Source organism: Kogia breviceps, chromosome 18, assembly GCF_026419965.1.
Source record: "Kogia breviceps isolate mKogBre1 chromosome 18, mKogBre1 haplotype 1, whole genome shotgun sequence".
Classification (NCBI taxonomy): domain Eukaryota; kingdom Metazoa; phylum Chordata; class Mammalia; order Artiodactyla; family Physeteridae; genus Kogia; species Kogia breviceps.
In genome coordinates this window covers 12,425,953-12,452,923 of record NC_081327.1, presented here as the reverse complement: position 1 = coordinate 12,452,923, position 26,971 = coordinate 12,425,953, and the positions used below count along the sequence as shown (strand labels likewise).

General features: G+C 58.6%; 2 protein-coding genes, 1 long non-coding RNA gene and 1 other non-coding gene across 15 annotated transcripts in view; 2 read left to right on the top strand and 2 right to left on the bottom strand.

Moving 5' to 3' along the window:
* Positions 1 to 10,796, top strand: part of ACTN4 (actinin alpha 4) — a 71,792-nt gene extending 60,996 nt beyond the window's left edge. For 4 of the 12 annotated variants that reach the window (XM_059044996.2, XM_059044994.2, XM_067018229.1 and 1 more), the window contains 10 exons: positions 1,944 to 2,094; positions 4,098 to 4,206; positions 4,372 to 4,512; positions 4,604 to 4,786; positions 4,877 to 5,011; positions 6,087 to 6,266; positions 7,118 to 7,264; positions 8,483 to 8,548; positions 9,155 to 9,313; positions 9,446 to 10,796. In XM_059044996.2, coding sequence (XP_058900979.1) covers positions 1,944 to 2,094; positions 4,098 to 4,206; positions 4,372 to 4,512; positions 4,604 to 4,786; positions 4,877 to 5,011; positions 6,087 to 6,266; positions 7,118 to 7,264; positions 8,483 to 8,548; positions 9,155 to 9,313; positions 9,446 to 9,604 — 1,430 coding nt within the window. In that variant the 3' untranslated portion in view covers positions 9,605 to 10,796. Of the gene's footprint in view, positions 1 to 1,943; positions 2,095 to 4,097; positions 4,207 to 4,371; positions 4,513 to 4,603; positions 4,787 to 4,876; positions 5,012 to 6,086; positions 6,267 to 7,117; positions 7,265 to 8,094; positions 8,549 to 9,154; positions 9,314 to 9,445 lie in introns of all 12 variants that reach the window. The other 8 variants (XM_059044993.2, XM_059044995.2, XM_067018226.1 and 5 more) reach the window with 4 other exon arrangements.
* Positions 1,698 to 7,400, bottom strand: LOC136792970 (uncharacterized). Its single transcript, XR_010837625.1, has 3 exons — positions 7,319 to 7,400; positions 3,281 to 3,330; positions 1,698 to 1,784 (listed from the first exon to the last, which is right to left on the bottom strand). It is a non-coding gene; the product is annotated as an uncharacterized lncRNA (long non-coding RNA).
* A 357-nt stretch (positions 10,797 to 11,153) lies between the features above and the next one.
* On the bottom strand, positions 11,154 to 26,617 carry LOC131744951 (calpain-12). Its single transcript, XM_059045030.2, is given in 25 exon segments — positions 11,154 to 11,255; positions 11,337 to 11,392; positions 11,484 to 11,594; positions 14,235 to 14,313; positions 14,943 to 15,005; positions 15,095 to 15,165; positions 15,543 to 15,600; positions 16,151 to 16,210; positions 16,304 to 16,342; positions 18,497 to 18,589; positions 18,592 to 18,655; positions 18,657 to 18,709; positions 18,902 to 18,913; positions 19,364 to 19,515; positions 19,518 to 19,589; positions 19,671 to 19,835; positions 20,460 to 20,533; positions 20,605 to 20,690; positions 20,763 to 20,835; positions 22,009 to 22,185; positions 23,065 to 23,198; positions 25,756 to 25,873; positions 26,042 to 26,112; positions 26,380 to 26,538; positions 26,540 to 26,617. Coding segments are annotated over 25 exon segments (2,145 nt in total). The 3' UTR covers positions 11,154 to 11,228.
* TRNAR-CCU (transfer RNA arginine (anticodon CCU)) lies at positions 22,750 to 22,822 on the top strand. Its single transcript has one exon. It is a non-coding gene; the product is annotated as a tRNA-Arg (tRNA).
* Positions 26,618 to 26,971: the final 354 nt, after the last annotated feature.

Genomic DNA, 26,971 nt, shown 5'->3' with positions numbered 1-26,971 from the left:
TTTGACATCTTTCTTGTTAAAGGGCCCTTGGACATGTAAGTGGATTTTGCAACACCCGTGTCCCACGCTTGGACTGAGCTGTCTCCTGTCATTATCCACGTGTTGTAGCTCCATCATCCTTTCTTAGGCTCTGAGTGTCATCCCTGTGGATTTCCCTTCTTGGGGGCCTCTTATCAGCCCTCCAGCTTCTCTCCTGGGGCTCCAAGAGGCCCTGAGAAGATGGTCTCCTGAGGCCGAGGGGTGTGGATGTGATGGCCCACCAGAGCTCTTTCCCTGGGAGCCACTCTGGCCAGCCTTCACCAGAAGGCATTTAGGAGAAGTGGCCCAGTCTTCAGCCAGGGCCCAACTCCACACGCCCCTGCCCCACCCCTACCTCCCCACAGGCACTTTGGCATCTGGCCCTGCCTCTTGCATTAGCCCAGAGTCCCCAGGCAGGCCTGTCCACTCTCATTCCCAAGGCCTGAAGCCTCTGTCCTCTGAACCACCCAATTATGCAAAACAGGAGGAGAGACCAGCCTCCCGACCCCTCTACACCCCTGGAAGCCGGGTGTAGCAGCCTCCTCACCTGTGAGGGGTTGGGGGGCAGAGGGCGGGTTGAGCCACCATCACTCTGTGCCCCCTCACCATCCCTACAGCCTGCAGGAGTGAGCGCCCATGTGGATGCTTCTTCCAGGGTCTTAGATTGTCTGGGGGAAAAGCAAAAATGAGCCCTCATCCCCCTCCTCAGCCTGGCGGCCCCTTGGCCTGGATCCCAGGCAGCCGTGGCTGTGGCCCCCTCCTCCCGATTCTTGCCAGCGCACCCCTAGCAGCTCCCTTGCTGAAACTCTGCTGAGGCAGAAAAGGAGTAACCTACTATTTCTGGTTCCCACCCTTGGGAGAAAGCAATTTGGAGAAGGGAATTGCAAGCTTGCCTTTGTGGTTGAGCCTGCTGCCGCGGGGCTGGAGTGGCAGGGCCAGTGCAGTCAGTCTCCCAGGCTGCCACCTCCTGTCCGCCAGTGCCGGACCCTGTCCACGGGGTGGCTGAGATGCAGATGGGACTGACTGGTGATCGGCCTTCTCAGCATCCCCTCATTGAGGTTTTAACCTTGGGCTGCCACTGGCCGCGTTTACAGTGGAAGAGCAGGTGGGGAGAAGCTGTCTGCCATCCCCTGCTCTAGGCGGGCAGCTGTTGGTTGGATTTTCTGGTGCCAGCTGAGGAGGGGGGTCTCTGAGCTGCCGCTCCAGGGGTCCTGAGGTAGTTTTAGGGGTTGGGGGTCCCAGCCACCTTTCCCGGCCAGCGTTTTCCCCTTGGTTCTTTGCAGTACCTTACTGTGCTTGCAGGGCTCACTTGAGCTTCTGTTCTGGGGTGTATAATTAGCCAGGCTCCAGGACTAATAGCAGTGTTCCTCTCTTCCTTCACAGGGCCTGACAATGGGCCCTGCCTCGCTGCACATGGAAAGCCCTTAGGATAGTGTGGAGCAATAGATGTGTGATAGGACTCCCACCCCAAGGGGGCCTGGCGCCCAAGTGCCAGGGGTCAGGCTCCTGGAAGAGCCCTGACTCAGACTTCCCCTTCCCCCCCACTGCTGAGGCACGGCTGCAACGCCAGCTGCTTCTCCGGATCACAGCGGTCCGCAGATAGGTGTCCACATTTCCAGCCCTGGTAGCACATTCCAAATTCTTACCGTCTACCAATAAAGGATACTAAATTTAGAACCCACAGCTTGAATTGGGATTTGCCTCAGGCCCACCAGCCCCACAGTGTCTTCCAGCTCCATCTGGGATCTAGCTGAGCGTAGAGATCCCTGCAAAGGGCAAGGAAAAAGGCTCTGGAAGTTTCTAGCTTTCATGGCACCATCCTCGGCAAGGCAGGGCGTGGGGTCCACACCCCGTCTCCCTCCCTCTGGCCGGACATCCCTCTGGCACTGTTGATGAAGCGCCCCCTGCCCTCTGCCCCACCCCAGGGAAGGAGGCCATGCTGAGGCACCGGGACTATGAGACGGCCACCCTGTCAGACATCAAAGCCCTCATCCGCAAGCACGAGGCCTTCGAGAGCGACCTGGCCGCACACCAGGACCGCGTGGAGCAGATTGCCGCCATCGCCCAGGAGCTCAAGTACGTGTGGGCTCGTGGTTCCCCGTCACCTGCTTCCCCTCCAGCACCCAGTCCAGAGCAGCGGTAGAGCAGTGGTGGCATGGGGTCCCCCAGCCCTTTCCACCCTCACACCCTCCTTTCAGATGCCAGGGGAGAGCCTTACAGGATGATGCCTTTTGCCCACCTTGTCTTTACCCCAGATGAGAAACAGTGGGATCTAGATTCTCCAGCAGAAGGGGGGGGTCTCTGACCCCTTGTCCTGATTCCTCAGGCTGTTGGGGTCCCTGGGCTCCCCCTCCTCTGCCTGCCACACCAGGGAGACCCCCTGGCCCCCTGATGTGGTGGGCGGCCTAGCCCACGCCGCTCCCACCCCCTGCTCCCTGAGGGAATCTGGCTGCACAGAGAGCCCATTGTTCTTTCCGGCCCCTTCCCTCTGCTGCTCAGAATACACTTATTGTAAGAGCTTCCAGGCAGTCGGTCCTCTGCCCTCCCTTCCCCGCCCCAGTCAGATAAACTTGTGCACACAATTAGTACACTGAACCTCCAGAGCCAGTGAAAGGGGCCTTATTCCACCAGCTCGGCAGCCAGCAGCAAGCAGGGCCCAGGGAGTGGGAGGCCCAGGCCATTACTTCATGGAAAATCCACAGGCCCTGGAGGGCGGCAGGGCTCCCAAAATAGCCGTCTGCTCAAAAATAGGATCCTTGGCTGGAACTGCCCTTTCCACAGACACCCGCTACCCTGTCACAGTCATCCCCAAATTTCTCCTGTTCCTACAAGGCTGGGGCCTAGCAGCGATGCCCGGTGGAGCCCCTCACCGGGCAGGGCTGGCTTCCTCCCTGACTCACGCCCTCCACACTGCCCAGCTGCTCTGGGGGCTCCCTGTTTGCTCACCCACAGGCAGAAGTACCACTGGGTCTTCACAGTCCCGGGGACACGGCATCCCCATTGAGCACTGTTGGGGGCACCCCTTGGGGTCCTGCAGCTCCCCTAGGATCGAGCCCCTGTACCTGGCATGCCCAGGCCGAGGAGAGTGAGGTCACAGACGCAGACGTCCACCACCCTCAGGGGTTGTGGGGTGGGACATGGGCAGGTCCCCCACCCCCCATTGACAGGCAAGCTCCTGGAAGCCAGTGAGAAACAGACTTGGAGGAAATCCTAGGCCAGCCCACTTCTCAGGCACTGGGAACAGCCATGTGAAACCCATTACCTTGAGCCGGGGAACAGGCAGTCCCTGAGGCAGCTTTCTGGACAGTAGCCCTGGAGGAGAAAGGGAGGGCTGTTTGGGGTGCTGTCCGTTCCCCTGAAGATGAGTCTGAGGGCCCAGGGCCGGCCAGGATGAGCCTGGATGGACAGCCCGGCTGAGCGTTGATTAATGGTCATGACAGAAACTCAGGGCACTTAGTGCTCTACATGTACCAGCTCATTTAATCCCCCAGCAGTCCTGTGTTACAGGATGGGAACTGAGGCACAGAGAGGCCAAGGGGCCTGCCCAAGGTCACACAGCTAGGGAGTGAGATAGGGCTGGAACCTGGGCCGCCTGGTCCCGGTGTGTTCGCCCAGGGTCACACAAGTTCAAAATTGGAGAGCTGGAATTCACACCTAGGGAACTTGGCTCCAGAGCCTTATTCTCTAACCAGTGTGCTCTGCTAGACTTTCTTTAAATGGAAAAAGCAATCCAGGGGACTTCCCTGGTGGTCCAGTGGTTAGGACTCTCTGTGCTTCCACTGCTGGGGGTCTGGGTTCGACCCCTGGTCGGGCAACTGAGATTTCGCCAGCCTACAGGGATGGTCGAGGGCCACACTCTGGGAGCCCTGCGTCAGCTTACAGTGACAGCAAGCTCTGTTATCCTCTCCCCGCCAATTCCTCCTGCCCCAGGCCAGAGGGGTGATTGATGACTGATGTGCTTAAGTGTTGATATCCCCTGGTACCTGGGGATATCAGGGCCTGGGACACCTGGGGGCGGGTGGGTCCAGCACACCCTGGCTACCCCTGCTGGATCTCATCACCCTCTGCCCGGCCCACAGCGAGCTGGATTACTACGACTCCCACAACGTCAACACCCGCTGCCAGAAGATCTGCGACCAGTGGGATGCCCTTGGCTCTCTGACCCACAGTCGCAGGGAAGCCCTGGAGGTGAGGAGGGGGCGATGCCACCCGCCGAGGTCTGTGCCTCGTTGCCCTCAGAGCAGGGGTCTTCCCCTGACCCCTTGGTGCCCCCGGACCCCTCTCCACAATACACACCTCCTGCTAGCCTACTGACCTCCCTCCTCTGTCCCCGTCCCTCCCAACACGCACCAGAAAACGGAGAAGCAGCTGGAGACCATTGACCAGCTGCACCTGGAGTACGCCAAGCGGGCGGCCCCTTTTAACAACTGGATGGAGAGCGCCATGGAGGACCTCCAGGACATGTTCATTGTCCACACCATCGAGGAAATCGAGGTCCGCCCCTTCCCCTCCCCGCCCTTCTCGTGGCTCGTGGGGCCTCCACGGGGCCGGGCTGCACCCTCATCCCTTCTCTTCCCGCCCCCAGGGCCTGATCTCAGCCCACGACCAGTTCAAGTCAACACTGCCGGACGCCGACAGGGAACGGGAGGCCATCCTGGCCATCCACAAGGAGGCCCAGAGGATCGCCGAGAGCAACCACATCAAGCTGTCAGGCAGCAACCCCTACACCACCGTCACGCCCCAGATCATCAACTCCAAGTGGGAGAAGGTAGGCGGCACCCACCCACCGGCAGGGCCGGGACCGGCCAGGCGAGGGGGCCGCCCCCCTGACCGCTCCTGCCTGCGTCCCCTTCCCCAGGTGCAGCAGCTGGTGCCCAAGCGGGACCACGCACTCCTGGAGGAGCAGAGCAAACAGCAGTCCAACGAGCACCTCCGCCGCCAGTTCGCCAGCCAGGCCAACATCGTGGGGCCCTGGATCCAGACTAAGATGGAGGTGAGGGCGAGTCGCCCCAGCCCTGCTGGGCCCAGGAGAATCTCAGGGCAGAGTTGAGGAAGAGCCCCCACTGAACAGGAGGCTGCTGCTTACCCCCGGTGGGAGGGCCCCAGTGCTCCATGGGGCCGGTGGACTCGGGGGCCTGGTGGATCTGGGACCCAGCTCTCGTGGCCTCGTGGGATTAGGAGTGTCCATAACATATTCGTGGAAATGGCAGCAGCGTTCAGAGGGAAACCGTGCTTAGGGGTCAGGTAGAGATGGGTTCGAGTCTCGACTCTCCCCTTGACTTAAGATCGGGAGTCAGGCACAGTTTAACCTCTGTGGCTCAGTTTTCTCATCCCTAAAAGGATGAGGAAACCCATTACTTCATTCCCTCAAGAGACACTTTTGGGCACCGCCCTGTGCCAGCCCCATCACAAGCACTGTGGTGTAGCTGTGACCAAGGTGGTCCGAGCTCAGACCCTCACCGCGCCCTCACTCTGCCCTCGTGACCCAGCTGCGGGAAGGCTTGTAACCATGCCGACTGCGACTCAGGCCACCACTTACCGAGGGCTCACTAAGCACTAGGCACCCCACTGACCGAAGTGGCCTCACTGAAACTCACGACAGCCCGAGAGAGGATCGGGCAGGTCGGCCGCGGGGCTCAGTGCCCCCTGCACGGCTTCGTCGCCGTGGGAAGCGAGGCGTGGGGCGCTCGTGCCCAAGAGCACGGGTTCTGAAGTCGCCAGGCCGGGGTTCCGATCCTGGCTCTGCCTCTTAATGTCATAAGTTGCCCTCTTTGGGCCTCAGTTTCCACCTCCGTGGAATAGGCCCGTCCCAGCCTTGGGCCTCACGGGGAGTCAAGCGGGGAGCAGTGAGGTTAGCCCTGTGGAGTGCCGGTGCCGAAACTGCATCGTGGCCGCTGTTACGCTGGGGGGCAGCAGGCGGCAGGCCTTCCCGGAGGGGACCCCTGGGCAGAGGCCCCGGGCGGCGGGCGCCCTGGCATTGGGGCGGCCAGCAACAGGCCTCCTCCGGGTGGCTGGTCGTGGCCGAGGTCTGCCAGTCCCGCCCCCCAGTAGCACCACCCTCTGTGCAGGAGATCGGGCGCATCTCCATCGAGATGAATGGGACTCTGGAGGACCAGCTGAGCCACCTGAAGCAGTACGAGCGCAGCATCGTGGACTACAAGCCGAACCTGGACCTGCTGGAGCAGCAGCACCAGCTCATCCAGGAGGCCCTCATCTTCGACAACAAGCACACCAACTACACCATGGAGGCAAGCCCGCCGTGCCCCCGCTGTCCCTTCACCAGCTTGGAGGATTCTTGTGGCAGCCCAGGCAGGGCCCGGCTGTCTTGTTCCAAATGGTTTTCTTCCCCCCGTAGAAAAGTGTCTCCCACTTGCTCTGTCTCCCCTTTCTCTCTGACCAAAAAGACTAGATCCAACGTTTACACGTTTTTAAAAATCACAGTTTCTCTACCACTACTCTCCCATCGCCATGACAACACACATCTCAAGACAAGCTCCCTGGAGAGCTGGGAGGGCAGGCAGCACCCGCCCCCCAGTGTGGCCTCAGCCATTTCATCCTCACTTGACGCAGATCCAGCCAGCATGTGCGGGAATCCCGCGTGCCGGCTCGCTGCCGCCAGGTCATAGCATCAGGGCGGGTTGCCATCATAGTGGTAGCTTGAAATGGTCCGTGGTGACAGCACTTAGACCATGCAGATCACCACCAAATAAAAGGGGGGAAGGGCTGTTGCCCCAGAAAGCTAGTTAAACGTTGCCCAGCATGTCTCTGCAAAGTTTCCCTGTGGATCCTGGCACAGGTATCGGGGCCCGGTTGTCTGCTGCGTCCGTCACTGGGACGTACACCGGTGTGACGTGAACCCCGCTGGTTGGCAGAGGCAGTAGGCGGGCACCGTGCCTGTGTCCCTGTGCACATGAGCCACACGGGAGAGTGTGGGGCTGGGCTGCGTTTGGGGGAAAGTTAGGGCGAGCCTGACTCCAGGCCACACACAGCCCCGCACAAGGAGAAGGCAGTTCCGAGCCCCGCTCAGCTACGGCTGCGGTGGTCCCAGCATCCCCAGCTGCCGGCCCAGCCCACACTCACGCCCTCATTCCTCCCGCAGCACATCCGCGTGGGCTGGGAGCAGCTGCTCACCACCATCGCCCGCACCATCAACGAGGTCGAGAACCAAATCCTCACCCGCGACGCCAAGGGCATCAGCCAAGAGCAGATGCAGGAGTTCCGGGCGTCCTTCAATCACTTCGACAAGGTGAGCCGCTCGCCCTGCCCCTTGGTGTCTTCCCTCCCCACTGTCACCCCTCACCTTGCCCCTCCGTCTTTGCATCTGTCCGTTTGTTCACATCACAGTTGCCGAGTGTCACGGGCCACTCACAGGGGCCGGTAGGGCCCCGGCCACTGAAGGGGGTGCAGATGTGCATCACCTCGACCCACAGCATGGGCAGCTTCCCTCGGGAAGAGAAAGGGAGGGGAGTCTCTAGCCCTGCCCCAGGGGCTGTGCGTCCTCGCCTACCTGCCCATGCAACCCTGAACAGACAGGTCCCAGCACACCAGGGATCTGACCCACACATACACACAGTGTCCTTAAAAGTCAGATTTGGTCTGGCAGCCCCTTTAGAGGGGCCCTGAGCACCAGTTTGCCCCAGGCCCTGCGGGGCCTGATGTGTCATCTGCCTGCTTTCTGTGGGTAGCATGTGCTCTGGGCGTTAGGCAGGGGCCCAGCAGGACGGGGTGCAATCCCCCTTCTCCCACCCCAAATCCTGGAGGTGAGGAGAGCTCCCCCCTTCCCTCCCAAGAGTCCTGGGACTCAAGCCTCAATCCTGGCACCTCTCAGCTCCCACCCCTGCTCTGGCCCAGAGGAGCTGGGAGGAGGCCTCTGACTGCCCTCCAGGCCACCCACGCCCCTCCACCTGCCCTGCCTTGGCCATCACCTTGTCCACGTCACCTCTAACTCTGTGTTTCCCTCCCCCGTGTGTCCCCTTCCCCCGCCCTCTGCATGTGACCTGGGCCCCTCTCCCCGCCTCGGTGCCGGCCCGGTCTCCACACCGCCCCTTGTGCACACCTGCCTTCGGACGCCGGCAGGACCACGGCGGGGCGCTGGGGCCGGAGGAGTTCAAGGCCTGCCTCATCAGCCTGGGCTACGACGTGGAGAATGACCGGCAGGTACGCGCCCCCTGGGCCCCAGTGGACTGTGGCATTAACTGCTCTTCTCTTTCTCTCTCTCTCCTTCTCTCTGTCTCCCCTCCCTCTGGCCGTCCCACCCCTTTCCATCATGTGTGCCATTTCACGGGCTCTCTTGCCTCCCTGCCCTGTGTCTCTCCGGACACCTTCCCTCTTACCTGGTCTCTCGGGGCCGCCTCTGTCTCCCCCGCTCCCTGCCACTCTCCTGTTTCCCCGCTGTGCACACGGGGCGGCCCCTCTTGCCTTCTCTGGGCCCGGTCTCCTCTGCTGTCCCTGCGTCCTCAAGCAGAAGCAGACAGGCAGCATGGACTCCGATGACTTCAGGGCTCTGCTTATCTCCACGGGATACAGCCTGGTATGCCGCCTCTGCCTGCCCTTGCCGCTGTGCCTCTCCTCCTCCCCCTCCTCCTCTCCTCCTCCCCTTCCTCCGTCCCTCCCCCTCCTCCTCCTCCTCACCCTCCTCCTCCCCCTCCTCACCGCCTCCAGAATGTCCACGTCCTCGGGGACACTCCTCCACCAGAGCAGCACGGCCTGGCCTCCCTGCTCCTCCTCTGCTGCATCTGCTGGTTGGGGTCCCTCCGATGACTCCCTGAGCCTCCTACCTCCTTTTCTGGAAGTCTCTGGAGAGAGGAGGTCAGGCCTCCAGCTCTCTCCCCTTCTCTTTCTCTTTCTTTCTTTCTTTCTTCCTCGCCCTCCGGAGCTAACTTGTGAACCAGGGCTGAGGAGCAGTAGACCTGTTAGATCCACTCCCCAACTCCCCACTTCCCACAGGGTAGGCGTCCCAGGTCTGGGGCAGGTGGGGCAGTCGGCCGGGAGCCAAGACCCTTGGAGGCGGACTCACGACACCTGTCGTGTGCGCTGGGGTCGGGCCCTGTTCTCCTAACCCGGTTCTAGCCACCGGGCCGGCCCGGCCGCCCTGCCCCACTGAAAGGCCGCCTGTCCCCGCCCACCCCCCTCACAGGGCGATGCCGAGTTCAACCGCATCATGAGCGTGGTTGACCCCAACCACAGCGGCCTCGTGACCTTCCAAGCCTTCATCGACTTCATGTCGAGGGAGACCACCGACACAGACACGGCCGACCAGGTCATCGCCTCCTTCAAGGTCCTGGCCGGGGACAAGGTGAGCAAGACACCTGGGAGGCACCCAGCGGCCGGCGGGGAGGGGCCCTCACGGCCAGGGCTGGGCGTGAGGGGCCGGGTGGGCCAGCGGCCGTGTCGGCGGTGACCCAGATTCCCGCCCTGCCGCCCCCAGAACTTCATCACAGCCGAGGAGCTGCGGAGAGAGCTGCCCCCCGACCAGGCAGAGTACTGCATCGCCCGCATGGCCCCATACCAGGGCCCTGATGCTGTGCCCGGGGCCCTCGACTACAAGTCCTTCTCCACAGCCCTGTACGGCGAGAGCGACCTGTGAGGCCCCCACCGGAGAAACCCTGACCAAACACCCCTCCTCACAGCCTCCAGGAGGGGCTGGGGGAGCTCTTCTGCCCCCCTCCCCGCTACAAGGGCACCCCCTGGCCCCACTCCTCTGACTCTGTATCTATGCAAAGCACTCTGTCAGTCCTTCCTGGGCGGGAGCGGGGTGGGCAGGGAGGGGCTGGGGCAGGTTCTCTCCTCTCTCTTTGTCGGTGGACCAGGAGGATCTCCCCCTCCCCCTGGATGGGGGTGAGGGAGGCTTCCGGGGTCAGCGCTTCTGGTCTGGTAAATATATATGATGTGTTGTTTTGTTTTGTTTTTTTAACTCTGTGGAGGGGACAGTGGATCCTCACAGCAAAACAGGCCCCCTCGAAGCCCTAGAAACGCCCACCCCTCACCACCCCCCCGGTCCATTTCTTCTCCCCTGAGGTCCCTTCAAGGCCTCCCACATCCAGGCCAAAGCCCGACGTGCCTTGTCCAGGAACCCCCCGGGCCTGCGATGGGCCCCACAGAGGGCGCCACAGCTGCCCGGCAGGAAAGAGGACCAGCCTGCTCCCTGCTCCCCTGTCCCCTCCCCTCACTTGGCATTGCCAGGAGATGAGGGGGTTCAGCTCAGTCCCCCCTCTTCTGTCCAGGAGTGAGGTTGGGCAGACCAGCCTCACCCCCAGCCAGCCCCCACCTTGCTTTGTCTGGACCTGCGTATCTCTCAGATTTTCTAAGGACCCCTTCCACCTGCAAAAAAAAAAAAAAAAAAAGAAAAAATAAGAAAAGAAAAACACACACAAAAAAACACACCAAAAAAACACACAAAAATCCACAAAAAAAAACCTTTCAGAGAATTACTATTTACTTTATTAACTTACGGATTTATTATATAAATATATATTCACCTAGCAGCATATCTTCGCCGCCTCTTGCTCTCATAATGAAGACATAGCTGATTTGCTCCCCTCCCCCAGCCCCTTACCGCTTTCTCTGATGTCTGCCGTCGGCGTGGGTCTCTGGGGACCCCTCCCCGAGGCGGAGGGTGGGCTGCTGGCCTAGCTGCCTGTTAGTGGATGGTTTCACTCCACCACCTCCCCCCCCCCATTTTTTGAGTTTATTCCGATTGATTATTTTTTTTCTCGGTTTCTGGATAAACCACCCTTCTGGGGACAGGATAATAAAACATGTAATATTTTTAAGAAGGATTCCTACAGTGTCCTCTGTTTTTCTATCTGTTCTCCACCTCTTAGGAGAGCCATGATAGAGCACCTCTTCCCAGAGCGAGGTGGGGCGTGGGAGTGCCCCAGTCCCTGTTCCCATGAGCGTGTGAAAGGAGGAGTGCTGTTGGGGACCCACTGCAGGCCAGGCACTGTTCTAAGCGTGTAAGGTGGGCTAACTCACGCAGCCTGCACGAGAGAGGTGCTGTTACCATGCCCGTGTACCGGAGAGGTGCAGTGACTTGCCTGGTGTCACCCAGCTGATGAGTGGTGGGGCCAGAAGTCAGCTCCAGGCAGGCTGGCTCCCAAGGCCACGCTCTGAATCACTGCTTAACGTCAGGTCATCAGCCCCCTCTCCCTGTAGAGGAAACCCTGGTCCGGGCTGGGAGAAGGGAGAGGCAGGGCTCTCAGGCTGAGGTCCTAGAAGGTGGCCACCTCCATCCACTGGGCGAGGGGAAACAGCAGGCACGAGGGAGAGGACTCCTGACACTCCCGTGCCACCCCTCCCTGCGGCCCAGGCTCACCTGTTCTGTGGGTCAGGCAGACGACCCCCTCGCCCCCATCCAGGTGCCGGCCGCAGTGGCCTGTCAGAGAGGGGCAGGGTGAGCGCCCGCCTCCCTGGTCCCCTTACCATGGAGACATCCCCCCCTCCGTCCCACCAGTGTCAGGGACGACACTCACGGAAGATGCAGATGAGCTGGGCCGTGCAGGACGCGAAGTGCTGGAAGTCCACACGCAGACGGCTGTCCCGGTGGCGGCTAGTGAGGGCCTGGGTCAGGTGGAAGCCTGCGGGAGGCCACCCCTGAGCCTGCTGAGCTGCCCCGGGAGCCCCACCTCAGGGTCATACCCCCCTCCGACCCCCCAGGGAAGGCAGACACCAGGGGGGCCTGGTCCCACCTCTCTAGTCCCAGCTGTGCCTCATCCCAGCCGTGAGGCCACGGGCAGCTCCCTTCACTCCTCTGGGCTTCAGTTTCCTTATCTGTCAAATGGGGACTGTGATAGCCTTGACCCTATAAGGTCGTGTGAAGATGTTATAGAGAGAGAGCTTAGGACAGTGTCTGGCACATCATAACTATTGTTGTTATTATTCCTTTAAACTCTGCAGGATTTCTGCTAATAGACATTAGAGAGTATTTCTGTGCAGCAAAGCATTTTTGTCAGCCCCGTATGGAGTCAGTTTCTTGATGCTCCATATATCAGGGGCGATTTCTGGAGTTCAGAAATCACCTCCGATGAGGAATCGTCCAACAGAGGCTTTTAAAAGCCAGTCCCTGTGAAACCCCTTACCTAGGTTACCGGGCCCTAGTGACCATGACCTCCTGGTTACCCCTCCCCCAGGGCCCCCGTTGTCCCCAGCCACCTGGTGGCCTGCACAGGCTGCACCTCATCTCCTGCCCCCTCCTCGCTCTCCTCTACTTGACCTTGGGCTCTGCCTTTGCCTTCTTTGCACTCGATGTTCCCTTTGCCCAGAACACCGTGTCCTTTCTGAGCCCGGAGTGTTCCTACTCTGATACACGCCTCCTTCAGGAAGTTCTCTCAGATCCTCAGCCCCCAGCAAGCAGCATCAAGCTCCTCTGGGGTCCCACAGCTCACATCCCTGCCCTGAGCCCTCTGGGCTGTTGCTGTCTTTGGTGGCTCTGGCTGCGCCTGCCCTGGGCAGGGGAGTGAGTGGTGGGTGAGGTCCGGGAAGGGCTTCTGGTCACCACTGAATCCCCAGCATCAGCCAGCACAGGGCCTGGAGCGGAGCGGAGCGGGGCTCAGGGGGTGTTTGTGGCGCAGAGGACAGGATTGGATCGGAGCAGGTTCTTGCTCCTGTCCGTCCCCCCAGCCCAGGATTGCCCGGGTCTCCAGACCTTGCTTCCAGCTGGCCCGCTCCCTGGTACTCCCTCTGTCATACACACCACCTCTCCCTTGCCTGTCAGCTCCAGGCTCACACACAAATCCCTGACCCTGGACTTAGCCTCTCCCTCCTCCCTCTAGTACATATTTTAAAAATTTTAAAGAGCTGTCCTCCCAAGGCCCCGTGAGGCTCTCCTGTCTTCCTCCACCGACCTCCTCTCTGACCACCTCCCCCTCCCCACTTGGCTCCAGCCACACTGGCCCCCTGTCCTCATCTCCATCACCGGGCCCCTCGTTCACTCCGCTGCCTCCACAGCAGCCTCCACAGCAGCCTCCACAGCAGCCTCCTCGGGGCCTTTACACTGACTTCCCCCATCGGGACCGCTCTTCCCCAGAGTCCCCAAGGCTCACTCCCCCTCCTTCCAGTCTCTTCACACACCACCCAAGTGAGGCCTTCCCTGACCGCCATGTCTCAACCCACGCCTCACCCCCTGCAGGTCCCAGCACCATGGCCTGTTTCCTTTTGCCACCGTAGGACTTCTCACCATCTGCCCTAGACGTTCCGCTTGTTGTGTGTCTGTACCATCAGCACGTCAGCCGCTTAGAGCGCTCCTCTTCCTAGACTAACACCAGGCTTGTACCAGGCACTCGGGCATACCGCGTGAACGGTACAGCCTTCCACCTTCCCCCACCCTCTCTCGCCTCTGCTTCTCCCTACCTGGGACGCTTGTTTCTCAGGCTCACATCTCCCAATCTTCTGACTCCATCTCCCCCGTCTTGAGTTCCCTTCTTTTCCTGCACCTCCCCGCACCTTTGACTTCCCCCCTCAGGGTCTCCCCCTGCCTCAGACTCTGGGTCACATCACCCCCAGCCCCCCATCTCCCCATGTCTCACCCTTCCCTTTGCTGTGGCCGATGAGCCCTGGGGTGGGGAGGGGGTCTGGGAGTTCTGTGTCTGATCCCAGACCACAACCCATCTGCACAAGGTGGGGTGGGGGACAGATCACATGCACTTTTCCAACTGCATTAGCCCAGGGAAAAAGTTGCTCTCTACCTCTGTTCATTGGCTAGGATTTTTGCGCTCCCACACAAACGGAATGGGGTTGTTCTACGTCTCCTGGAAGAACTCAGCCTTTCAGTGGGAGCCTTCCTTTGGGCGCTCTGGCACGTGGTCATGGAAGCTGCATTCCCCAGCACTAAACCCTGTGGGCTCCATTCCACAGGCTCCACCTGGCCACCCTGTTGTATTAGCCATTTTACAGAGAGGGAAATGGAGGCTCCAGGCGCCCAGGGGCCACCCAAGGAGTCCAGGAGTCCAGGACATTCTACCATGAGGTCCTGGGGCCTGGGGCCTCTCAGGCACCAGCTCCCAACACCCCCTTCCCCTCCCAGGAGGGCCGTACTCCCTCCCTCAGTACCCTCCTCCCCCCACACAGAGGATTCTCCCCTTTGGGCCTCTCTCAGGGTCACCCAGTTCCTGCCAAGAGTGGGCAACTAAGGTGTGGGCTTTGTGGATGGCAGGGGAGGAGTGCAGGGGAGGAGGGGGAGCAGATCCGTCCCCAGGATCCCGCAGGAGCTCTGTCCATACCCACTGCGTTCAGGGCCAGCCTCAGTTCACAGGAGTTCATGGTTCCAGAGGCGTCCTCATCGAACTTGTCAGACGTGGCCTGGGCAGGGAGGTATTGGTCAGTCCCACCCTGAAGGAGGCTGAAAGGGGGTCTCAGAGCCAGACAGCCTGAGTTCCCACCCACCTGCCTTTCTTCCTGGCTGCCCTATGCAAGCAGCTTAACCACTCTTGGCGTCTGTTTCCCAGTCGGTAAATGGGGAACAATAGTACCAGCAGTAACAGGGGTGTTGTGAGGACAAGGTGAGATTCTACCCACAAAGGGCTGAGTGAGGGCGGGCTTACCACTCGCAGTGTGGGAGGTCTGGGACCATCTCCTCCTCACAAGGATCCAGAACAGGGAGCGCCGGAGGGGGGGAATTATTGCCTCCCAGTGGCAGACAAGCATAAGGCCCCTCAGGTCACACAGCCAGAAGGGGCTGAGCTGGGAGCTGGGATTCCAACCCAGGATCCAAGTCTGCTCTTCATCCTTGAGCTATTTCGTGCCCCTAGAGGGACAAGAAAGGGGTGTACGGGGCAGGGATATCCCAGCCAGATGCCTCCAGGTTGGCGTGGTGTGTTCAAGTTCCCCTTCTCCCCTGGGGCCCTGCTAGCCCACAGAGCACCTACGCCCACGTTCGTAAAGGTGCCTCTCCCTCCAGAAGGAGGTGCCCTGCCCGGCCCCCATCTTACCTGCCACTCCAGGAGGTGGCCCCAGAGCTGCCGGAAGTGGTAGGGGTCGAGGCTTTGCCCATGCTGGGGATGCGGCATCTGGTGAAGGTCAACGTCCCCAGAAGGGAAGCGGAGGCCATCCTCCCTATCCAGGCAATGCCCCCATCATATACCCCAAAACGCTGCAGCAGCTGCTCACAGGTCCTGAGCCCGATTTCTCCGGGAGTCCGTGCATGGGCCCTGGCTACAGGAAAGAAGAAAAGGCACTTCCTGCAAACTGGCCATCATTGTAAGTGCTAGGGGTGATTGTTATCCCCAATAATCCCTTCTGAAACTGAGGTGCAGAAAGCCATGTGACTGCTGGAAACTAGTAGAGCTGGATTTGAACCCAGGCGCGGGGGGCTGGGTCTGTGCTCAGGACAGTTACACTTCCGTAGAGGAAGATGGGCTTATACGTGGCCATGGCCTTGGCCACGGGTCCTATCACAGAACCCACAGGTCTGGCTACAGGGGAGACGCCAGCAGGCTGAGCCCAGGGTTCCCACAGCCCTGACTCCCAGAAGCATCGTGGATTAACACACATGGGGGCTCTGTGGAGTCCACTCTTGGTCCCCAACTCACCAGGCTCCAGGGCAATGCTTAATAAGGTCTGGAGCTGAGGGGCGTTGAGTTCTTCCTCCTGGTAAGGAGAGAGCCGGTTGTGAGCCTGCACTCAGGCAGTCATTCAACAAACAGCCCGGGGCCACCCAGACAGCATGCTGGGTGGTGCTGGGACACAGCAGGGACTGAGAGAGGCCCAGGCCTGCCCTCTCAGAGCTCCTGGTCCAGAAAGGGAGTGAGACCTGTCCCCAGAGTGGTCAGGGCTGCAATGAGAAAGCATTGGGCTGCGGGAGCCCACAGAGGACAAGCAGCTGACCAGCCTGGGGGAGGGTCAGGGCACGTTGCGAAGACAAGGCCTTAGCCTGGCAGGGGTTGTGAAGGGAGAGAAAGCCGTCCAGGGGGAGGGTACAGACTGAGCAAAGGCTCTGAGGCAGGGAAGGCTGTGAGCATTTTGAGAAAAGAAGCTCATGAGATTTAAGCACAGACAGACTGAGAAGTCAAAGCAAAATGAGATGTCTAGGATGAGAGAGAAAGGAAGGGAAGGAGGGAGAGAGGGGTACATGGCTTGGGGAGGGGAGGGGCGGGGAGGGGAGGGAAGGGACCCCGTTAGCCCTGCCCCATCTCCTCACCTCTCCTGCCAGCTCCTGAAACAGCTGCTCCATCTCTAGCTCCAGGGGAATGTAGGGGACCTGTGGGGTACGGGGTGTTTAGTTCTGGCCAAGAGGACCCCCACCCCGCAGCACACACACACCCTCGCACCCCTTCCCAGAGGAGCACCTCACCATGAGGGCACGCAGGTCAGTGCTGATCACATCATCTATCTCCCCGCAAATTACAGACGGGAGATGATGGGGGAGATGATGGGGGAGATGATAGGGGAGATGATGGGGGAGATGATGGGGGAGATGATGGGGGAGATAATGGGGGAGATGATGGGGGAGATGATGATGGGGGAGATGATGATGATGATGATGATGGGGGAGATGATGATGATGATGATGATGGGGGAGATGATGATGATGATGATGGGGGAGATGATGATGATGATGGGGGAGATGATGATGATGATGGGGGAGATGATGATGGGGGAGATGATGATGATGATGGGGGAGATGATGATGATGATGATGGGGGAGATGATGATGATGATGATGGGGGAGATGATGATGGGGGAGATGATGATGATGATGGGGGAGATGATGATGGGGGAGATGATGATGATGGGGGAGATGATGATGGGGGAGATGATGATGATGATGATGATGATGGGGGAGATGATGATGGGGGAGATGATGATGATGATGGGGGAGATGATGATGATGATGATGGGGGAGATGATGATGGGGGAGATGATGATGGGGGAGATGATGATGGGGGAGATGATGATGATGATGGGGGAGATGATGATGGGGGAGATGATGATGATGATGGGGGAGATGATGATGGGGGAGATGATGATGATGATGATGATGGGGGAGATGATGATGATGATGATGGGGGAGATGATGATGATGATGATGATGATGGGGGAGATGATGATGATGGGGGAGATGATGATGATGATGATGGGGGAGATGATGATGATGATGATGATGATGGGGGAGATGATGATGATGATGATGATGATGGGGGAGATGATGATGGGGGAGATGATGATGATGATGGGGGAGATGATGATGGGGGAGATGATGATGATGGGGGAGATGATGATGGGGGAGATGATGATGATGATGATGATGGGGGAGATGATGATGATGGGGGAGATGATGATGATGGGGGAGATGATGATGATGATGATGGGGGAGATGATGATGATGATGATGGGGGAGATGATGATGATGATGGGGGAGATGATGATGATGATGATGGGGGAGATGATGATGATGATGATGATGGGGGAGATGATGATGGGGGAGATGGTGATGATGGGGGAGATGATGATGATGGGGGAGATGATGATGATGGGGGAGATGATGATGATGGGGGAGATGATGATGGGGGAGATGATGATGGGGGAGATGATGATGATGATGATGATGATGATGATGGGGGAGATGATGATGATGATGATGATGATGATGATGATGATGATGGGGGAGATGATGATGATGGGGGAGATGATGATGATGATGATGGGGGAGATGATGATGATGATGATGGGGGAGATGATGATGATGATGATGGGGGAGATGATGATGATGATGATGGGGGAGATGATGATGATGATGATGATGGGGGAGATGATGATGATGATGATGATGGGGGAGATGATGATGATGATGATGGGGGAGATGATGATGATGATGATGATGGGGGAGATGATGATGGGGGAGATGATGATGATGGGGGAGATGATGATGATGGGGGAGATGATGATGATGGGGGAGATGATGATGATGATGATGATGGGGGAGATGATGATGATGATGGGGGAGATGATGATGATGATGATGGGGGAGATGATGATGATGATGGGGGAGATGATGATGATGATGATGGGGGAGATGATGATGATGATGATGATGATGGGGGAGATGATGATGATGATGATGATGATGGGGGAGATGATGATGGGGGAGATGATGATGATGATGGGGGAGATGATGATGGGGGAGATGATGATGATGGGGGAGATGATGATGATGGGGGAGATGATGATGGGGGAGATGATGATGATGATGATGATGGGGGAGATGATGATGATGATGATGATGATGATGGGGGAGATGATGATGATGGGGGAGATGATGATGATGATGGGGGAGATGATGATGATGATGATGGGGGAGATGATGATGATGATGATGATGGGGGAGATGATGATGATGATGATGATGGGGGAGATGATGATGATGATGATGATGGGGGAGATGATGATGATGATGGGGGAGGGGACTGCTTACCCTGCGGCCGTGTGGGGTCTGGGCGGGATCCTGGGGGCCCTGGGCTGACCCAGCGGGGCAGGGGATCCCGGCTCACACTGCGGTGTGGCGGTGCTCGGAGAACACGCGCAGCGTGAAGTCGGCCTCGTCGCAGGCGCGGGCGGCGCTGGGTACCACTTGGGTACCGCCAGATAGTGGCCGGGGCGCAGGCGGCAGCGGCGGCTCACGTCGCGGTGGGCGCAGAAGGGCGAGCAGCAGGCCTCCCAAGAGCGCGCGACTGAGCAGGGAGTCCCACAGTCCCAGCAGCTGGGGGGCAGGGCGGCGTGACCACCGCCGTCCAAGTTCACCCCACCCAGCCTCCGACCCACTGCATCCTCCACACCGCCCTGTCCAAACCCACTGGTCACCCATCACCCCAAGTGCGTCCCAGGCCCCCAGGTTGTCCCAGCCGCTGGGGCTGGCTCAGAGATGGATGGAATCTGGGGTCCTGATACCCACCTCCTCTGGCATCTGGAAGAAGGAAGAGCAAGGGGAGTCAGGGCCAGGCGGAGGCAGCCACCCCTCAGAGCCCCCCTCTCCACACCCCTCCCTCTCTTTTCTTCCCATCCCACCCCTTCTAAAGCCCCGGACGCAGCCCCTCCTGGGCCCCTCCCTCCCTCCCTCCCTCCCATCTGTGCCCACCGCTCCTCGGTCCCCTCCCTGATCCTCAGCCTTTCCTCCTGCCCTTTCTCTGTCTCCTTTCTGACCCCTCACCCCTCTACCCTTCTGACCCCCAGCCTCTCCCTCTGCGCCCTCCCTAGCCCTTCAGTCCCTCCTTGACTCCCACCTCCGATTTCCTCAGCTGTCTCCTGACTCTGACCCTCAGCCCCCATCCTCTACCCCCTCGGATCCCCCCCTTTGGACTCCTGCACCTCCATGCCTCTGTGTTCCCCCATTGCCTCTTCCAGCCCGGGGTCCCACCTGGAACACGTGGAAGCCCACGGTCAGGTGCGTGAGGCCCTGGGCCCTCAGGCGCCGCCGGGTGCGCTGGATGAGTGACAGAAGGACAGTGCCTTTGGGGGTGCGCCCCCCCAGCCCTCCCAGGACCCCTCCTCCTCCTCCTCCTCCTCCTCCTCATCATCATCATCATCATCATCATCAGGCTCCAGCAGCGTCAGCCGGAACTGGGGGTGAGTCCAGAAGGTTTCTAGTAAAGGACAAAGAACCAGGGTTACCCAGCCTGCCACGGCCCCCCTTGCTTGCCTTCAGGGGCCCCTCCAGGCCTCACCGGCACCAGGCTGGCCCCCGCCAGAGTTGAAGCCGCGTACCCAGTGGCTTTGGAAGGTGTGGATGTGTCTGCCGCCTCCCGCCAGGCTGGGGACCAGCACCTCAGGGCTCAGCGAGCAGACCTGGATGGTGGCGAAGTGGCAGAGGAAGCCCTGAAGCTCCAGCCGGGACGGTGGCCGGCAGTCAGACCCTGGCCCAGCCCCCACCCCAAATAGCTCACGACCCCCCAAGTCACACGGCCCCTAAATTCCTTAAATGTCGCCAAGTACACTTCGGTCCCCCAAATAATACACGTCTCCAGAAATGACCCTCAAATTAGAGCCCTCCAGCTCCCTCAGATTTCTTCAAGTCCTCAGAAATGCCCTACAAATAGCCAAGCTCCACAAACTGCCCCCAGATATTGTCAAATTGCCTTCAACCCCCAAATATCAAGACCCTCAGATTCTCTATTACCAGTAAGTATCCTTCAGCCCCTCAATATTGCCAAATCTCAAGAAATGCCCCAGTGTCACCAAGCCTCCCTCAATTGCCGTAAACATTACCCATCCCCCCTTCAACCCTCCAAAGATTGCTCTGCTTCCAAGTTCCCTAATGTTACTGTTAATTCTAATTCGACTCCCTGAAATAGAACCCAGCTCCCGAATTACCACGGATGTGGACAGTTTCTCCCCGTTAGGACCCACGCCCATGAGCTTCTTCCATGTCCCTTCAAGCGGGACTTGCCCCCTCCCTGACCCTGCTGGCCTGGTGCCCCTCCCCGGAGCAGACCGGGGACCCTGCCCCACTCACAAGCACTCGCCACCCTCCTTTTCCACCAGTAAGGCATCTCGTCACTCGGTGGGGAGCGCGTCCCAGCGTGGGCAGCTGGGGAGACCGAGGTGTAAGGGGTGGGCAGGTGGGACCGAGCCACCCACCCCCCCCCAGATCCATCCCACCTGTCACCCCAGGCCCCAGACCACTCCACTCGGCCCCGTGAGCTCCGCAGCTGCAGCAGACGCACATTGGTGAAGCCCAGTGACACCTAAGGGAGACGTGGTCAGTGGGGGTTTGGTGCTTGGACACCCCCTGCCAGCCCACCCTGGGGGTTCCTCACCTTGTGTGTGCCTGTGACTGAACACGCGTGTCCCTTCACCAGCCCATCTTCTGTACAGTACTCGCCCCGATCACTGGGAAGAGGACAGGACAGTGAGCCATAGCGGGGGACAGGGCTCCCCTCTGCATCCCCACCTCCTTTCACCAAAGCAGGAGTCACCCAGAGCACCTAACTGAACGGCACCAGGCTCCGAGAGGGGCCGGGAGTTGGCGAGTGAAGGCAAGAGAAGGAGAGAGAGGCAGATGGAGACAAGAGACCAAAACAGATTTAAAGAGGAGAGACATACAGCTTCCCTGGTGGCGCGGTGGTTAAGAATCCGCCTGCCAACTCAGGGGACACGGGTTCGAGCCCTGGTCCAGGAAGATCCCACATGCCGCGGAGCAACTAAGGCCCCATGTGCCACAACTACTGAGCCTGTGCTCTAGAGCCCCTGAGCCACAACTACTGAAGCCCGTGCACCTAGAGCCCGTGCTCCGCAACAACAGAAACCACCACAATGAGAAGCCCGTGCACCGCAATAAAGAGCAGCCTCTGCTCACCGCAACTAGAGAAAGCCCGCGCGCGCAGCACCGAAGACCCAACACAGCCAAAAATAAAAAATATAAATAAATAAATTTATTTTTAAAAATTTACTAAAAAAATAAATAAATAAAGAGGAGAGACATAGAGACACTGGGACAAAGAAAGATACGGAACAGAGAGGAAAAGAGGTGGAGAAAGGCAAAAGACACTCAGTAACTGAGTAGAGGATTAAATAAATGAATGAACAAATGAGTTAGACTGACTCAGTGAATGAATATGTGATTGGGTCACAGATGGACATATGACCCAAACTGAGCCTGTGAAAAATCAGTCCTGAGACTTTTGTTAAAATTCTCAGAAAGAGGCACTTTTTTTTTTTTTTTTCCACACACACACACACATCCCCAGGGGGCAGTAGGAGGAACCTGCAGCTGTGGGGCCCACTTTTGTGCCCATGAGAGGAAAGCCTGCCTGTGAGTGAATCTAACCCAGAAGCAAGAATAGAAAAACACATTCACAACATCCACTAAGCACCTGGATCCAGCTGTGCCTGAAGGTTAATTAGTCACGAGAGCAAATAAATGTCCTTTTGACTTGCTGGCATTAGATTTGTGAGAGACAATAAGCCAACAGTGAAAGCAGAGGGGAGAAAGGCACAGGACACCGCCCCTCTCTAGCTGTGACTGCACTCTGGTCCTGGCGGGGGTCTTCATGGGAGTCTGACTCTCTCACCAGGGCAGTGGCTCCCACGAGGGACTCCTTGGCCAGGGCATGGAGCAGGGTAGAGAGGAGGCCTGGAGTGTCCTGCCTCAGGTAGAGCACCTCGCCCACACCGCCTGTGAAGTCCACGAAAGCCTCATTCATGTGGCCGTCTTGCATCACCTCATAGGAGCCATGGAGCCTGTGGGAGCAGGGCTGGGGTGGGGTGTCTGAGGCATGGGTGAGTATCTTGGGCAACCATGGGAATGTGGGGGGGCCTCTGTCTCAGGCTGTGAGGCCCCAAGGGCTACCCCCCAAATTTGCAGACTCTTAAGGAGGGTGCACTTGGGAAGCCCTGGGAAATTTGGCTGGTGGCTCCTGGGGCCACCAGGACTGCGTGATTTGGGGGTCACAGAAGAGCTCTGCAAGAATTCTGGGCATCCTGGAGGCTGTGTCTGACCCTTAGAGTCTGTGGGAGATGTCTGCTTTGGGGGGTGATCCCTATGGGGTTTGTCAGGGATTTCAGAGCTGGAGAATGGGGAAAAGCGAAGATTTAAGGGTACCAGGGATTACACCCAATATTTTGGAGGTGTCTTGGGTTTCTCAAGGGATCAGGAGAGACTGTCTGAGATTACAGGTCCCCCAAGGGGGTTGTTTAGATTTGGTGACTCCGGGGCCTGATAAGAGATTTCAGGCTCCTTCAGAACTAAGAGTGTTCAGTGGGTATCGAGGAATGTTTTGTGTGAAATATCAATGGAGGGGGACTTCCCTGGTGGTCCAGTGGTTAAGACTCTGTGCTCCTAATGCAGGGGGCGCGGGTTCAATCCCTGGTCAGGGAACTAAGATCCCGCATGCCACAAGGCACGGTCCCCCCACAAAAGAAATATCAAGGAGGTGTTTATGATTTGGAGGTCCTCAGGTGATGGTATGACATGAGGGTCCTGTGGGCTGTACCTTGGTTTGAGATCTTTGGCGGGGTGTCTAGAGGATCCCAGAAGTTGGGGGGCTCCGGGCATCCCCTGTCGCTTGGGGCCTGCTGGCTGGGACTTGGGGCTGCCACTGGTGGCATCAGGGTCCTTACTTGGCGTAGGCCTTTTCCAGGAGTGGCTCCCAGAACTCGTTCCGCTGATCCGAGCACACGAACATCAGCTTCCCCTCACGCACAGGCAGCCTGTCGTCCACCACGACGTCCACCCAGCAGCCACACTGCCAGAGCTGGTGGGAGAAGGGGAGGGGCCTGGGCTCGGCTTCCAGGCCGATGCATCTCTGCATTGGTGCATCGGTGAGCGGTGCATCTCTGCCACCTTGTCGCTGCAGGCCTCCCTCTGTGGGGCTGAGGAGGGCAGGGATGGGGAGAGAGGCATCTTCTTCTTTTTTTTTTTTTTTTTAGTGCCTTTGATCTGCCTTTTTTTTTTTTTTTTTTTTTTTTTACAGCCTGCTCTATCCTGGAGGGAGTCACCTTGACTGCTGTATCTCTCGCTCTCTGTCTCTCCATCTGACAGTTTCTCTCTCTGCCTGCCATTGTTACCTCTCTTCTCTATCTTGACCTCACTGTCTCTGTCCATCTCTCTCGTCTCCTTTTGTCTTTCTCCATTTTTTGTTTATCTGTCTGTATCTGTGTCTCTCTCTGTATCTCCTGCTGTCTCCAACTCTCTCTCTCGCTCTTTTATTTTCTGACCATGCTGCACAGCATGTGGGATCTTAGTTCCCAATCAGGGATCGAACCCGTGCCCCCTGCGTTGGAAACGTGGAGTCTTAACCACTAGACCGCCTGGGAAGTCCCTCCATCTCTCTCTTTATATCTCCTCCTGTGTCTCTTTTTCTCTCTGTATCTGTCTTGTGGATGCCTCACTGTCTGTCCCTCTCCATTTTTCTCCCTGTCCCTGTAACTCCTCAGTCACCCAAAGTGGGACCCCCATCTCTCCCCTCCCTGACAAGGCAGACCTCAGCCTGGTCACCCCAGGCAGAGCTGACCATGGAGGGGCTGCTCTGCACCTACCTGTCCTGGGCTGGGGCAAGGCCCACCGGTGACTATGACACCCCATCCTGCCCACCCGTGGCTCAGGGTTCGGTAGAATGGTATCTCCCCAAAAGGATGCTGGAGCCGATTCTGGTGGTGGAGCGGCTGGAAGAAGGACCTTGGTTCTTATCTTCTTGGAAGAAAGAATTCAGCAAAGAGACAAAGATTATGAAAAAGATAAAAGTGTTTACTAGAAGCAAAGCCCACCTGGCAGAGCAACAGAGGTTTCACACAATAGGGGCAGCTTAGGTTGCTTTTATAGGGGCACTCTTCCGGGTTTTTTTTCTGACCAATCATCTCCGTATTTGGTCCTGCTGTGGGCACCAATCTCTCAGCCAAGATGGATTCCACCTGGCATCTTCTCCCTCCTTTTGCCCTTCCCCCAGACCGAGGGCCTCTTCTGCGCATGTGTTGGGCTGGGAAATCCACAAGAATGCGCCCAATCAGGGCCCAGTACCTCCGCTGGTGTCCCATCTCGAAGCAGCAGGAGACCAGCTGCAACTGCTCATGCAGGGCCATATCTATCTCCTACCTCAAATCCCTCCTGAGAGATGTGGACCCAAAAACATCTTATCGGGAGGATGAAGAGCAATGGTTCATCTTCTGTAGCTTCTTCAGGCTGACTTTGCGTTCACAGACCCACCCTACCTAATGGGGGCCGTGGAACCCTTACCTTGCCTTGTTAGGGGCCCCAGGGCAACTTCTGCTGTCATTCCGGCAGGACTGGTTTCAGGGAGTGGATGGAAGCCCTGCGTCACCATCATCTGGAATTGCTGTAACCTGGAAAAAGCAAACTTAACAAGCAGATTAAAAGGGCAAGAGCTGAAGAGCAGCCTTTGAGTAGGCCCTTGCTCTTCCCATTGATCTGCCTTAGCCAGGGTCAAGATAAAGGGCTGCCCTAGGCCCACCCTGAACCCTAATATAGCCCCAAGGGAGCCCAGAAGGTCTCTCCCCAGTAGTAAGTAGGGTAGGACGCTCAGGAACAACTAGAAAGGCATGTAAGATCAAACACCGTTCAAACTGGCAAGCGAGAGGCCCAGGGAAGTAACGCGTTCAAGGCTTTCTGTCAACACCAGTTACTGTGCAACTTCTAGAGGAAAGAGGCCCAGCATGAGAAATCGAGACAGAATGAGTGGCTCCCGTATCAATTTTAAAGATCGATCTTCTTACCTGCCACATCAAGGACCACCTGGTCTTTAGGCAGAGAGGAACCTTCCCTCGTTAATACTAATTGATGGTTTGGGGTGCCGGGGAGCAAGGACGCCTCTTCAGTGTTTTCCTCTTCAGGGCGTGGGGCCTTCAGTTGTGAGCGGGGTAGCAGCTTAATGGGCTTGGCCAGCAGCAGGAGGGAAGGTGGGCAGAGCTGAAGGAGGACCGGCTGCTGCTGTGGGAGTGCCTAGAAGGAGGTCAGTGTGGTGGCGTCGGGGTCCTTACTTGGCGTAGGCCTTTTCCAGGAGTGGGTCCCAGAACTCGTTCCGCTGATCCGAGCGCACGAACATCGGCTTCCCCTCACGCACGGGCAGCCTGGCGTCCACCACGACGTCCACCCAGCAGCCACACTGCCAGAGCTGGTGGGAGAAGGGGAGGGGCCTGGGCTCAGCTTCCCACCTCCAACCCTGCTGGGCCCCAACCTCTGACGCCTGACCCTGCTGTACCAGTCCGGGAATTACAGCCCCAAGGGGACAGTGTCAACTGTGAAATCCATGTCACCCTGGGGGAAACTGAGGCACGAGCAGAGGAACCGAGCTTTACATGGAAGTGGAAGACGCCTGCGTAGCCATCTTGGAAGCCCTGTCCCGGGGGGGCCACCTGGGACAGGAGTCGTGGGTACACAGTGATGGAGGCAGTGGCTGCAAGAAACCAGCAGGAAAGGCTGGGATTGGGGGAGGGTGGAAAGAGGGAGACCGAGGCACTAGGAGAGGAGAGCCTGAGAGAGAGAGGGGCAGGGACAGGGAAGGGGGAGGCTGCGGGCGGAGCTGTCAGGGTCCCCACTGCAACCTGCCAGATCTGCAGGCTCCGCACGGGTTCAGTGGTCTCACCCAGACTCCCCTGACACGCGTCTGTTAGGCTCATGTCCTCACAGATGAACTGGGGCTCAGCGCAAAACTCCTGGGGGAGATGGGGGAATCCAGACCTCAGCCAGGAAGGGGAGGGAAGGAGCAGCCGGGGGGGTCAGATGCCTAGGCCCCCTCCCGCCCTCGCGGCTCTGGAGTAATGAGGGCCTCCAACCCCATGAGAGGCTTGTAAAACCTGTGGGCAGCTGTTTGGCTTCCCTGGGCCTCCCCTGACCCAGGATTGCTGAACCTGCTCTGAGCTGGTCCCACAGCGACACCTCCTCCCTCAGACCCGGGAGCCCAACCCCCACCCACACATTACATGGGGCCTCTTCCATTCCACCCCTTTGGTCTCCTCCGAGTCGGGCCCCGGCTGGTCACAGCCAAGGGCATCAGGGCCAGCAGGAAAGTAGGGATCTCGGAACAGGATCCCCTCATCCAGGCAGGCTGCTCGGATTGCGTTGTAGTTCTGGCCCCAAAAGGGCTTTGGGGCCCTTGGTTCCAGGCCCTGCCTCCTCGATCACCAGCTGGATGGCGGCTCTGCTGCTGCCACATGCCATCCGGACACTGTGGGCTCACAGGCCGGCTCCAGGCCCTCTAACCTCCTGAGTCAAGGGGGTGGGGCCTCCCCGGCATCTGAGACCAGATGGGGGTCTTTAGGCAGAGAGGAACCTTCCCTCGTTAATACTAATTGATGGTTTGGGGTGCCGGGGAGCAAGGACGCCTCTTCAGTGTTTTCCTCTTCAGGGCGTGGGGCCTTCAGTTGTGAGCGGGGTAGCAGCTTAATGGGCTTGGCCAGCAGCAGGAGGGAAGGTGGGCAGAGCTGAAGGAGGACCAGCTGCTGCTGTGGGAGTGCCTAGAAGGAGGCCAGAGTGGTGGCGTCGGGGTCCTTACTTGGCGTAGGCCTTTTCCAG